Source organism: Schistocerca nitens, chromosome 6 (genome assembly GCF_023898315.1).
Source record: "Schistocerca nitens isolate TAMUIC-IGC-003100 chromosome 6, iqSchNite1.1, whole genome shotgun sequence".
Lineage (NCBI taxonomy): Eukaryota > Metazoa > Arthropoda > Insecta > Orthoptera > Acrididae > Schistocerca > Schistocerca nitens.
The window spans coordinates 574,837,071-574,851,252 of record NC_064619.1 but is presented as its reverse complement, the minus strand read 5'-3'; the positions used below and the strand labels follow the sequence as shown (position 1 = coordinate 574,851,252).

Sequence of the window (14,182 nt, the reverse complement as noted above, 5' to 3'; positions counted from 1 at the left end):
TTTGCCATCTAAGAACAGGTCTAGATGGGGATGGACTGTACAGTGATGGCAGAAATACACGACACACAACTTGGCCACCGAAAACTGAAAGCCATGGGAGAGAGCCTAAGATTGCGCCCAGTAGATTGCAGATGTTCTGAGCGCTCTTTAAGGAGGAGTAACGTGAGCGGATACCGAGTCGATGCAGAGGCTTGGGCAGTTTTGAGCGAAACTGCTCTGCGACCAAGTCCGGATGGTTAAGAACACCATACACAGAAATTCCTGCAACGCCGGTAGAACGACTAGGGCCAAAAATTTGCCCGAGTTTCGCCCAGACTTGTGAAGAGGGGGTGTGCGGTCCTATGGCAGCCACATATCGTTCCCAGCCAATCCAGTTCTGAAATTTGATTAGGTAACTGGTCCGGGCGCAGAATCGTTTAAAGACCAGAAGGAGAGCAGTAGAAGGGTGCCGCTTTAAGTGTTTAAGAGTATGGTGGTGGTCTTTTAAGCAATTTCCAGAGCCGACCAAGGGATCATCTTCCGACAGGGGGAGGGGGGGGGGGGGGACCGAGGAAGAAGGGATGGCTGAAATAGCTGCAGCAAGAATGACGGCAGTCAAAGTCTGTGTAGACTCATCAATACTACTGTTTGATAGTACAGGCAGGGGGGGGGGGGGTGAAGCAGAGGAGAAGGCACCCTAATCAGCTTTAGAGAAGGCCCACCTGGGGAGGAAGGGGGGGGGGTGACTGATCAAGACAGACTGAAGGAAGGTCAAAACAATTGAGTAATGATCACTGTAAGTCATTGTGGACACCCCACTGAATGGAGGGAAGAAGGCCGAGACTTCAGACGGAGAGGTCAATGGCAAAGAAAATTCCATGTGCCACACTAAAGTGTATGGGAGCACCAGTGTTTAGGAGACAGAGGTCAAGCCCTGCCAGAACAGCTTTAACTGTCCTGCCCAGGGCAGTAGTGGTTACTGCCCCCAAAGAGGGTTGTGTGCATTAAAGTCCCCTAGAAGCAGGAAGGGAGAAGGGTGTTGTTGAAGAAGGCTGGTTAGAGCAAGGGATGTGGCCAGCCTGTCAGGCAGGAGTTCGAGATTACAGATTGTGATTGGAGTGGCCAGATGGACACTGACAGCAATTGATTCCAGAGTGGTACAGAGGGGAACCCATTTACTAACAATTTCCTTGCAGACAAAGGTGCAAACACCACCAGAAGCCTGCAAGTGGTCAATTTGGTTTCGACAGAAAGCATGGAACCCATGAAGGGTGGGTGAGTAAGAATTGACAAAATGAGTCTCCTGGAGAGCAATACAAGCAGCAGAGTAGGAGGAAGGAAGGGGCTGCAACTCTGGGAGGTGATGCAAATACCCATTACAATTCCACTGGAGGATTCTCAAGCTGGAGAGCAAATGGGAAGCTAACTGTCCGGAGCCAGTCATGCCGCCGAGTCGACATCAGTCACTGATAAGTATGGAGTAATGTCCATATAGGTGGGGTCGAGCACTGTGGGTTCATTAGCTGGAGAAGGGGAAGGGGAAGGGGAAGGCGCCACCTCAAAGGGTACCAGAGGGGCCTTGCCCTTGTTCTTGCATTTCTGCTTCTTGTCTTGTGGAGGAAGAGAAGGGCAGACTGCAGCGAGGTCGAGCACAGAATTACACCTGGCAATCTTGGCGCCCACCAGCTGCGGATCACGCGCCCGATGTGCACCCGCAGATCGCCTTTCAGGGGGGTGCCGGGAAGAGGGGGTCCCAGGAGGGCACTCCAGTACCAGCAGCTGCCAAAGAAGGGGAGCACTTCTCCGGCAGGGGAGGGGGAGCAGCACCCGAAGGGTGGGTATGGGTAGTGATGGGGAGGAGGAGTGGGAGAGTGAAGGTGTGGGGGCGAATAGGGCGGGGCTTGGAAGAGGGTGGGGTAGGAGGGGGAATGGATGAAACTGAAGCAAAAGTAGAAATTAGAGGCACGGGATGGAGCCAGTCAAACTGTCAACAAGCCTCTGTGTAGTTAAGTCTACATAAAGTCTTGTACTCTTCAATCCGTTGTTCTGTCACATGCACCAGGCATGCTAGCAAGCGTGGAGGATGCTGTGAATTATAACCGACGTCCACTGGTGGGGGAGCACAGGCACTCCCTCATGGAGAAGGTGCCAACAGTCACTGCAGAGGGAATCATTGATGCAGCGGGAAGACATGTCCAAATTGTAAGCATTTAAAGCATCTCACTGGTGGTGGAATGCAAGGTTTTACATAACACTCATACACGATCACCTTTACTTTCTCTGGGAAGGTATCCCCCTCGAAGGCCAGGATAAAGGCGCCTGTATCAGTGCAATTGTTTTTAGGGCTCTCTGTACACGGCAGTTAAATTGGACTCCTTGCCACTCAAGGTTTGCATGGAGCTCTTCATCAGTTTGGAGAAGAAGATCCCAGTGGAAAATTATACCCTATACTGAGTTCAAAGATTGATAGGGTGCGATGGAGACTGGGATGTCACTGAGATGGTCATAAGCACACAGGGCTTCAGATTGGGCAGCAGAAGATGTCTTATGAGCAAAGAACCGAACCGTATTTTACTCATGGATTCCACTTCGCCATATTTATCTTCAACCATATCCACGAAAAACAAAGGCTTGGTCGTGGCAAAACTCTCGCCATCTGTCCGGTGCAAACCAATTACTGAGGGAAAAGTTTCAACTCAAGACGGCAAGCTTGACCCTCTTCCCAGGGGGTGGTCAGGAAGGGGAAAGCCGAAAGTGGAAACAGCAAACTAAACTTTAGCAAATACCAAAACAAAGCTGGGAGGATAGCTAGGTTGATATAAAGAAGTCCATCAAGAGGGAAAAGAGGGGGCAGGGAGAAAGGAGCAAGGACACGGAAAGATAGGAACAGGGATGGTAATGCAGTCTGGAGAAAGAAAGGAGACTGCAATAGCTCAAGGCCCCGTGCACGCCACACACGTACCCACAAAACGGGCTGTGGGCCCCTTGGGAGGGGGGGCGTTGGAGTAGTGTCCTTAGGAAGTAAATGAAGGCCAATGCAGACACGGGCTGCAACACGAAGCCAAGGTGGCGAAGGGTTCACACTCGCCGGGGACGTTGCAGGTAGCGTCAAGTTACGCTGCCGGAGTAAGTGCTGAAAGCAAACTCCAGGAGGTAATAGAAGAGGAAGGCACCCCACCTGGTAATCAAAGGAATCATTGAAGGAGTCATAGGATGGGTGGCCATGCATGGAGACTAACAGCACACACATCTGCCGAGGAGAAAGTCACTGCAGTAAGACAGCAGTAGTCCAGTAGCTTCTGATTACAGACTCTCAACCAGGCTATTGTATAAGGCGCCAATGGTCAAACGGATGCCACAATGGTTGATAGTATTGAGACAGCAGAGGGATGGACGTGATGATGCATAAATGACGAGGGACCAGAACAAACTGAGGAGACTGGCATGATCTGCTCCCTAGGAAGCACATCGAGGACTGCCAGGTATCACACGTGGGAGGATTAAGAAAGTTTCCTATCAAGCATGAGCCCCAGGAATTTTGTAGTTTCAACAAAAATAAGAGCAACAGGCCCAATACGTAAAGATGGTGGAGGAAACAAATTGTTAGTTTTGTTCTAGGGCACAAAACTAACTGGGGTCACATGGAGAAACCAATTGTGCCGCCAGAAATTCATACAAACGGCTTTGTCAGTGGAAAGACGACAGCCACTGTTGATGCTCCATGAATGGAGGCAAGAGACAGATCGCTCATGACACCGCACAGTGATCCAAGTCCACGGAGAACAGCAATAGGCAGCAAAATAATCAACGAAAAGGGAGTCAGACACTTGGTGGGAGACAAGCCACGATAGACTTAATGGTGATAGCAAAGAGGACAAAGTTCACAATGGAACCCTGAGGCACAGCATTTTCCTGAATAAAGGTGTCCGACAAGGCAGAACCCACAAATATGTTGCAAACTCTGCCTTTTAAAAATTCCAGAAGGATGGGAAAAGTGACTAGATGGTCAACTGTAGAACAGTACAATCTAAATCCACACTATGAAGTGGCTAGTAAATTGCTAGACTCTAGCCAACATACCAGCGATACACGAATCATATGTTCCGTCACCTTACAAACACAGCTGGCAAGAGAACTGAGGTGATGGCTTAGGTATGGGTATGACAGCGAGTTCACGCCAGTGTCTGGGAAACGTGCCCTCTGACCAGATGCGGTTGTAAGTATGAAGAGGAAATTGCTTGCTCTCAAGAGAAAGGTAGGTACTGCAACATCAGAATATGATCATCATCTGGCACTGGGGTGGAGGATTGGGATGAAGTGAGAGCCTAATCCAGTTCCCTCGTAGTACAGTCAGCACTGTAGTGCTCACTATTCTGAAAAGAGAAGGATATCACAAAGCCTCCTCCACTCGGTTCCGATTGAGAAAGGCAGGTTGTTAGTGGGAGGAGCTCAAAATGTCCACAAAATGGTGGTCCAAGGTGTTTGAGATAGCAATAAGGTTCATTATGACATTGTCTGCTACTGTCAGGTTGGAAATTGGGAAATGGATCTTGGTCCCCGGAAGCCACCAGAAGTTGGCCCACACAACTGAAGAGGGAGTGGAACTGTTAAAAGAACTAGTGAATGAAATCCAGCTAGCTTTTATGCTATCCTGAAGAACGCGACTATACTGTGCATGCAACTGCTCATGATGAACACCGTTTGCATCTTACAATGACTGTTGAAAAATGCAGAGAGCACATATCCACATGCAAATTTAGTCACAGCATGCCTCAGTCCACAAAGGGATCAGGACACAGGGCAGTAAAAAGGAAGTGCGAGGAATGGAATGTTCTGCAGCAGTAATGATAAAGTTTTAGATGTTTCACCTGGTCATCACAACTGGAGAAATGTTCATCGAAGGTCGCCAGGGAGGAGTAAAGCCTCCAGTCGGCCTTAGTAAGCTGCCATTTGGGTGTATAGGTATGTGGGGTAGGAGGCAACAAACTGACAGCACATAGGAAATGCTTGCTCGAGTATGTGTCTGAGCATACGGACCACTCCAGATGATGGGCAAGACTGGGCAGTTCAGAAGGATAGCTACACATGCAAATAGGTGTGAAAGGAGTCAAAGGAACATGGGTGCTCCTGCATCAAGACAGAGGAGGTTAAGTTGATTGAGGTCAGCCAGGGGGCACCTCTCCGACAGATTCTGAGAGAATGCAAAAGTGGATGATGCATATTGAAGTCTCTGAGCAGCAGAAAGGGGTGGGGTAGCTGCCCAATAAGCTGGGGGAAGTCTGCCCTGGTGACATCGAATGACAGAGGGATGTAAACGGTACAAAGGGGAAAGGTCAAGTGAGGAAGGGAAAGGTTAACTATGACAGCTTGAAGGTGGGTCGTCAGCGAGATGGGTTGACTGAACGTCATCCCGTGTAAGCAGCACGACCCATCCACAAGACGAAATGTCGTCCTCGGGGGAGGGAGCTGCAATTTTGTTTCCTGGAGGCGGAGAACAAGCAGACGCTGCGTTTCTAACAGCAGCGGTAAATCCTCTGTTTAACCGAATGCCACCTACTTTCCATAGAAGGAGAACCTCAATGAGGAAAGGAGAACCTCAATGAGGAAAGGAGAACCTCAATGAGGAAAGGAGAACCTCAATGAGGAAAGGAGAACCTCAATGAGGAAAGGAGAACCTCAATGAGGAAAGGAGAACCTCAATGAGGAAAGGAGAACCTCAATGAGGAAAGGAGAACCTCAATGAGGAAAGGAGAACCTCAATGAGGAAAGGAGAACCTCAATGAGGAAAGGAGAACCTCAATGAGGAAAGGAGAACCTCAATGAGGAAAGGAGAACCTCAATGAGGAAAGGAGAACCTCAATGAGGAAAGGAGAACCTCAATGAGGAAAGGAGAGGAGATGAGAAAAAGAATAATAAATAAATAAATAAAAAACAAAGTGTCACATTGGCGGGTGCTGAGTGCCAGCCATCAAAGACTCTGCTACAGGGCATAGAGGCTGGAGGAACCTGCTCCATGAGATATACTAATACGTCAGCACTATCTCCGTCAATCTGTGGAGTCTACGGCAGAAGAATGGATGGCAATGTGCACTGGTGACAAGGAGGTCGGCCGGGTGATGGTATTGCGTGGCAACACCGTCAAAGAGGAACTCTGTGTTGGCGAAGGAGAATACCGTTTGCCTTTGTTCGATTTCTTGGAGCCTTTCCGGTTGGCAGAGGAAGACTGATATGCTTGTTGGCTGGAGGGATGCAAGAAGTCTTTGTGGGAGTATTCCTTCTGTCCTGCCGCTTATGTAGCGTGTAACTATGCCCCGCGAGACAAAAGTTTGGTGCCATGTTGCACAGCTGGAGGAGGAGACAGGGATGCTACCATGACAATGAGCCATTTTACAACAGCAGTGCTGAATTGGGAGGGGGGAGAGAGAGAATTATTAATGTCTCATTACTGTTAGCACTTTTTTTTAGTGCCAGAATAAAGACCATCACATTCGTGCATCCAAGCTGTCAATTCATTACACTGAAACAACATTTACCCGTGAAATACAACATATACATTAAGAAAAATGGTTTACAGTTTTCAGTTCTCACCTGTTCACAATTCTGACCTACAGATCAACAACAGATACTTTAAGGACAACTTTTCAAGGCATACACATCGTTTTATTTACTAAGCCATCAAGTACAATGGTTATTGTATGTGTAAGTGGTATTTTCATTTCATTCTTTGTCAATGAATAAAGCGAGTCGGCTAGTCTTGTCTGCACCTACAATTGTTACCAGATACATAAACATGTCAGCAAACTATCATGCGGAGATTCAATTGTCTACATAACCCAGCCACCAGGATATCAAAGTTTGTGAAATTTGAAGTTTTATTCTTCTTTAAGTGAAAGTATGTATTATTAATTGCAATAGTAAATCGTTTTCATTATTATTTATATTTAATACTGTGACTAATTACAGCGCACATGCCGATATCGTACTATTTTGTGTATACAATTTTGCTTTTTAACTCCAATTTAAAGCACAACAAGGCAAAGTATGTTTTCCAACATTTTACACACACACACACACACACACACACACACACACACACACACACACACACACACACACACTGAATATGTATCCTCCTCCTCATACATTATATCAACGTATTGGCCTACATGCTTCAGGCATAAAAAGCTTCACAACACTAGTAATGGTGGAAGCCGAAACTATCAAGTTCACTTAACAAGTTGAAAGAATCGTGCACTATAAAAACAATACCAAGTCTGAGGTTTACTTATCCATGTCTCTCAATTTATTATCTTCAACTGCCCTAAATTAACCCACACATTTACAAATGGGAAGGTACCTCATAGTTTCAAACAGTTGCCAGGAATTATGTCCGGCATGGACACAACCGGTACATTACTTATGCATAAGTTTTACACCTATAATGGGCGTCTCTAACTTATAAAGGTCAGAGGATGACCTTCCTGCAATTTATGTCAATGTTCCTGAAAAGGTCTCCATATGTTAATAAAGCAAAATTAAATGAATGTGTATAGCCCAAGATGAAGGACTGAAATGATTCTATATTGTAACATTAGTCAATGTTGACCAAGTTACATAGAATAATTTCCTCAAAAGGGGAACAAAAATACAAGATACGTGCAACAAAAAAAAAAAAAAAAAAAAAAAAAAAAAAAAAAAAAAAAAAAAAAAAAACAATTATGGAAAATATCCAAGACAAATGTTTAGTCATATAGAGGAAAGATAATATTCAGTCATTGGGGGAAAAAAGCACTGTATTTCCTCATGGAGTAGTTACATGTTCAAATTAACAGTCCTTACAGCTAATTCAAGGGTTGCACAGTACTAGCGAGTATACTTAAGAGTTTATCCTAGCTCGCATGGCACTTCACCTCATTCGAGTATGTCATTAGGAAACTGCCAATATAGCCAAATGTCAGTGAAAATCTTTTGGCATCAATTTGTATTATGTCTATTATAAACCAGCTAGATAAGCTGAGGAAGTGGAAGAATAATATAACTAGTAAAATTCTGCTGCTCTTCAGTACACAAAGGCATGCCATTATATGGAGAGAGAGGAAAAAAAAAAAAAAAAGGGTACACAATTTATGGCAAACTTAAATGCCACACAAGATGTGTGAAATGCTAATCACCTATACAAATTCTTTAGTGGCACTGCTCTATACAAATAGGGGAAATATGGGAAACCCGTAGTCCGCATTGCACATTCCCTTAACACAATAAGAGGGTAACACAAAGCAGTCCATCATCTCCAGCACACAGTTAACAAAGAACAATAAAAGTGCAAATATTTAACTTTAGTTCTGAAAGCAACACAAAATTAAAATAAAGTAATAAAAAACAATGTAGGAACTACTGAAGACATCGGGGAAGAATGAAACATAATGTAACTTATAACAATGGTTCCAGGTAAGTGTCTAAATTACCTCCAAATTACTGGTAAAAGCGAATAATTAGTACCAATGTACTGAAACATTTTTTAAGGCATTCCTTACATGTGAACAAATTTTTCCTCTTGAAAACAAGAACTTCCCAAAAGATAGCTTGTTACCCTTGGTAAAACTTAATCATAAGAGATGAAAATATTAAAGCATCCAAGTTGGTCTCTTAAGAAAATTACTTTGATAGTTTTTTGTATTTACAATAAATACCTACAGCCGTAACAGGTCTACAAGTCTGCAGCCAAGATGTTCACATGAAGAGATGGAGCCTCTGGTTGGGACCCTCCACCTGGTCCCAAACCAAAGGACCCCAATAAATACTTGGTACATTTTTAAGCTATGCTTTCACCCTGTGAGGGAGGCCAGCTGTCTTCACCATTTCTCTGAGCTCCCCACACAAACTGCAGTTTATCAAGATCTAAACAACAGGTATCATTTGTGTCAGATATGAGCCACAGCTCTAAGATGACTGCAGCCAGCACCCTCAATAACTGCAAGCAGTGCCACCTCCTGCTAGATTTGTAACTGGCCGTTCAATCGACATTCAGCTATTATGGAAACTGCTCTCACTCAACTGGCAATCACTGGAGAGGTGACCTTTCCACAAAACACTGAATACTGCCACTTGCAGCTGACTGCAGAACAATTCTACTACCACTAACAAATGTAATGCACGAGGACTGCAAAGACAACATGAAAAGAATCTGAGCTCATAGAGAGGCAGAGAGCAATTTTCCCTTTGCTCCATTTGTGAGTGGAACAGGAAAGGGAATGAATAGTATTGGTACAAGGTACCCTCCTTCCTGCACCATGTGGTGATTTGCATAGTATGTATTTAAATGTAGAAAAAGCTCACAAAAAAATCGATGTAGCGCCACAAACAATCAGTATATACTAGTGTATCCAGTCACTAAGATCTTAATCAACTGAAAATGATAATTTACAGAATATATTAAGACATAAGGAAATCTACAAGAAAGTGGTTAAAAAGATACACAAAATCGGTTATAGGAACAGCAAACAAAAATAAAATGGAATGGAGTAAAAACGAAAAATGCTTAAAATAAAGACAATTTTAAAAATATCAGTGTTAGCCGTAATGTAATTATAGCAAATTACGACTACATTTTTACTCCAGTCAACCTGACTGGCTACTGCTTTAAGGATTGTAGGTCCTCAGTTTCAAGAGGAAGTGTTAATCCAATGCTATTAGCCCTACAACTAACTTACAATTTCTTAAAATTAAGAATAATTACGTAACTTACAGTAATACAGCTGGGTGATGTTGACAACTGATAATACTTCCAACAGATGCAGACCCTGCAATTTTCAAGAACAAACTGCAGCAAGTAAGTTTTTTACCAGGAAATTTAACTAGCTTTTGAAAGCTGTTGCTGCTGTTTTGGATCATAAATGACAGGACAAAATACTGACACTTGTCTGTGTAATCCAACGGCATTCCCCCCCCCCCCCAAGTTATTTGAACACTATACAGTAGATGAAACCAATTTTGATGAAGAATGAAATAACTTCCGGCTCAACAGGGTAACTGATTCAGTCAAACGTGTAAGGGTCACAAAATCATTCCCACATGTCATTTCTCAGATTTTAGATGCATCTGGCACTGATCTAGACTATCAAAATTTCCTTAACTGTGTATCCCTAGAAGTAGTTTAATTGAATTTTACATATCAATTCAATAGTCAATCATTAAGAACAGACAGTAAATTGGAAATCCCCAGACATTCAGAAACAAACTGAAAGAATACCTCAACTACTCCAACATGGAAGAAAATTTGGATCAAATGACATGACTAATGTTGGTATTCAGAAGGACCTGGCCACATACAGGGCATGGGTAGTGGTCTGTGTACGGTTACATGAATGCTTTGTTTCAAGTAAATTTTTAGACAACATAGTTGTATGGAGATAAACAGCGATTAATTTACCTATAATCAATTATTCAAAATGACAATCACATTATTTTGCCACCAACCTGTTTCAACCCGCGATGGGGTCGTCTTCAGAACAATTTACACCATTGGTCACTCACTGGAGTCATCACCAACCGTGCACAGGCAGGGTGACGACTCCAGCGAGTGACCAAATGGTGGCAAAATAAATAATGCGATTGTGACAGTCATTTTGAAAAATTGACTACCTCACATAAGTAGCCTTCAGTTGCTACTTCTGCCACTAAATTGCAAATTTGGATATTCTACATGCCTGAAGCTGCTTCAGGATGGGATTTACAGAATCTTATGTTCGACAATGAATCATTAGGTCTTTTAAAATGCAAATTTTTCTGACTAATGAACAGAACTTTGATTACTGCATAAAAACTTACAACTTATAATCGAGGGGGTTAAAAAAAATAAAGGGGGGGGAGGGGTGTAGAAAAGAAATTATATATTCACAATACTAATCTCACAGAATCTGGAGATGTTACAAGATAATTTTAAACACCCAAAATAACTTCTGAAAATGAAGTGACATTACGACCACACTTTGTAATTAGTTCAGTTTTAATTTATAATAGTAATTTTGTGACACATCTAGAAGTCAAAATTTAAATTCTTAAGTATAGGAAGCTACAGAACCCTAAAAAATTAGGGCTACACGAAACACTGAATACCTAACATGAATTTAACAGACAGCCGCAAAATATCCTTCCATTACACTTTACCCCAACTACACAAGCAATAGTACAATTCTCACTACCGCAAAATTTTGTTTCCTCAGAGATTCCTTACAATCCCAATTACTTACCCTTTCAAAGGTTTCCTTATTACGTTGGAGACATTTGTTGGCTTCAGTGGACGCCTCGGATCTTCTTCCACATTATGTGAGCGTAATTTATTGCCAATTTCTGCTAGCACAGACGTCTTTTGCGTACCATGTAATGGAGGCCTTGCTTTCACTTGGGCTCCTGCTACATTTAGCTAAAAATCAAGCATCACATACTGAAACTGAAAAAACGTGCCGTAAAATCCTAAATTACTGAATTGCTTACTCCTCTGGTTAACACCAACTAGCTGATTACAAACGACGCTTTTGACAAGATATGATATCGTCCAAAAGCTGTTGAAAGTCACTACAAATATCTTGGGTATCCATCCCGAAATGTCAGGACCTGAATTTCGTAATACTTACTGTAGTGCAGGTATGAATAGAACAACCACTGACATATCCCGCCAATTAGGAAAATACTTCATAAAATTAATAAAACATCGCAAAACATTACATCTCTATGTTTACTTACATGATGCGTACGGAATGCCATTCTCTATTACACACAAATACTGATTGCATGAACAACACCAATGCAAGCGAGCTGCACACAATTTTAAATAGTCCACATTATTTTGAACTCAGCCATAGACATTAGTCCGTTAGCCACCATAGCCAACACCACATCGCGGCAGCCACTACCAACCTTACAAAAGCACAGACCGAAAAAAAGCTAGGTATAAGGTATTGCGTATCCGAGTATTTGGCTTTGGTATTCACAGGCAATGTAAACGAGCACATGGACCTGGGATAACAGTTTTATAATCATAAATACTAACGGAACGAATACGAGATGAGTTAACCAAACTTAAGAACACGATCGACACTGCATCCATAAAGGCCCGTCCACACACAACGATCTGTCTGCGCAAATGTCTGCGCACATAACATCTGCACAGAAAGATCGTTGCGTGTGGACACAAGATTTGCACCAACCTGAGGTGTGTGCAAACCTGGAGGTTTGAGCGAAACCTCTCAAATCTGTGGGTTCAAACCACATCTGCGCAGACAAGTTGGAGCGTTTGGACAGGAGATCGCCGCAAATCTGGCGCGAAACAGCTGTTTGCTAAGTATTTGTACGCACAGGGCATTAAAATGGCTGATACTCGTCAGTGTTCTCGAGAGTTTGTAAGTGAATTCATTGAAATATATAGAAACCACCCATGTTTGTGTAAGATTAAAAGTAAAGAATATAGTGACCGAGACAAAAAGACAGCAACATACAATGCTCTAATTGAAAAATTGCGGGCAGTTGACGCATCGGCAAACAGAGAAACAGTAATTTAAAAAAAAAATTCGTTGCGAACTCTGTCTAGAATTCAGAGTGGAGTTTTGTATCCTGTAACAAAAGTTTGTAACAGGTTGCTTCTACACAGTAGCGAACTGAAAATGCCTACTCAGAAACAAAGTAAACCATAGCTCATTGGCCATGTAGGTATATAATCTCTAATAATATGTTTCAACCACGTCTACAACACCAAAAATATCATCTGTAACTTGGCAGACTAATTTACTTGGCTCATGGACTCATCCTTCAGGACAGCGTAAATAGTTTCACATGTGTTGGGTATTATTTCACTCAACGCTTGTTTCGATATTGCAGTTGAAAATTCCAAATCCTTGTAGCTCCTTCCTGTTGCTAGGAATCTTAATGTTACCGCCAGCCGTTCATGAGGAGAAATTGCTCTTCTCATACAAGTATTTTTTCTCATAATATGAGGGGTTACAAGCTTTAAGAGATAATTATAAGTTTCGACATCCATCCGCAAATAATTTCGCCAGTCGTTAGGTTCGCCCTGCAACTCTCGCAGTAAATTTACGTGATAACACTGCTTTCGCTTTAGCAGCCACTGTCTACACCATTTTTACCGCTTTCTCTGTTTCCTGCGGTTAGTCTGAATGTTTTTTGCAACACAAGTTGCGAACACAGATCACAACAGTACTTCCTCCATTTCTATATTTCAAAATAACTGAATTAAATTTTTGACGTTTACGGTGAGCGTAGTCGCTTGCCTCTGATATTTCTTTTCTACACCGACAGATGGCGGGCGAGTAGTAGATTGGGGTTTGTGTCGTGTGAACACACCACATTTGCAGCGATCTTTTGCATGTACAGACATCTGCGCCGATGTCTGAGCAGACAGATCGTTGCGTGTGGACCGGGCTTAATACGAATACTTACAAGATTATAAACTAGGACGGTCCTTTCGGGCCAACGGCATCTTGCACGAGATTTGTTTCCATATCGTAAGGCGTTGTGAATACTGGGATGAAAAAGATACTTCAAATCTCATAACTTACCAAAAAAATCAAATCACCAAAAATGATACAAAATAGTGTAAACTGAACGAGTGTATTTCTTTTTCTTACGTTACGATTTGATTTACTCTAATACTTTGAAAAATAATGGGGATTACAAAATAAAGTATGCCATGTTGGCATTGTTACAACATTTAAAATCCATTGATTGGAACACTGATTATTTCTCATAGTAGTTTGTTTAAGGTGATATTACGTCTGTGGCTACATAAAGAATTATTCTGGTTCTGGCAATGAAGGTTTAAGATTAAATACGTGGTGCAGTACTTCGCAAAATTTGTCTAGAACACTGCATAATGCCAAGAATGCGTATATGCTGGCCACAGCCGCGAGTGTGATTTCGCATGACACTACGGAAATTCTGAGGAACGAAAGGAAGGAATGTTTCACCTGGTGACACCGCCAGAATTGGAATGACGCCACACAACTTCATCTTCGCCTGATGGTAACATCGACCATCATATCATCACTGGCTGCAAGCATCGAACGTCGGCTGCACATATTAAAAATTACTGTTAGATATATGCTACAGTTTATCACAACACAGTCTGAGCAATCTGGGTGCTGGTGGTCAGTTTTGTGCTTGTCTCAGCTGATTTTCTCGTTAGTGCTCC

At 42.8% G+C, this 14,182-nt stretch overlaps 1 protein-coding gene across 3 annotated transcripts in view; it reads right to left on the bottom strand.

Annotated features, from left to right (window-relative positions):
* The window catches only part of LOC126263029 (G2/mitotic-specific cyclin-B-like), a 76,587-nt gene extending 64,725 nt beyond the window's left edge, over window positions 1-11,862 (bottom strand). The window contains exons 1-2 of one of the 3 annotated variants that reach the window (XM_049959994.1): window positions 11,722-11,862; window positions 11,229-11,401 (exon numbers count right to left, since the gene is read on the bottom strand). In XM_049959994.1, coding sequence (XP_049815951.1) covers window positions 11,229-11,401; window positions 11,722-11,742 — 194 coding nt within the window. In that variant the 5' untranslated portion in view covers window positions 11,743-11,862. Of the gene's footprint in view, window positions 1-9,724; window positions 9,934-11,094; window positions 11,163-11,228; window positions 11,402-11,721 lie in introns of those variants that run through there. The other 2 variants (XM_049959996.1, XM_049959995.1) reach the window with 2 other exon arrangements.
* Window positions 11,863-14,182: the final 2,320 nt, after the last annotated feature.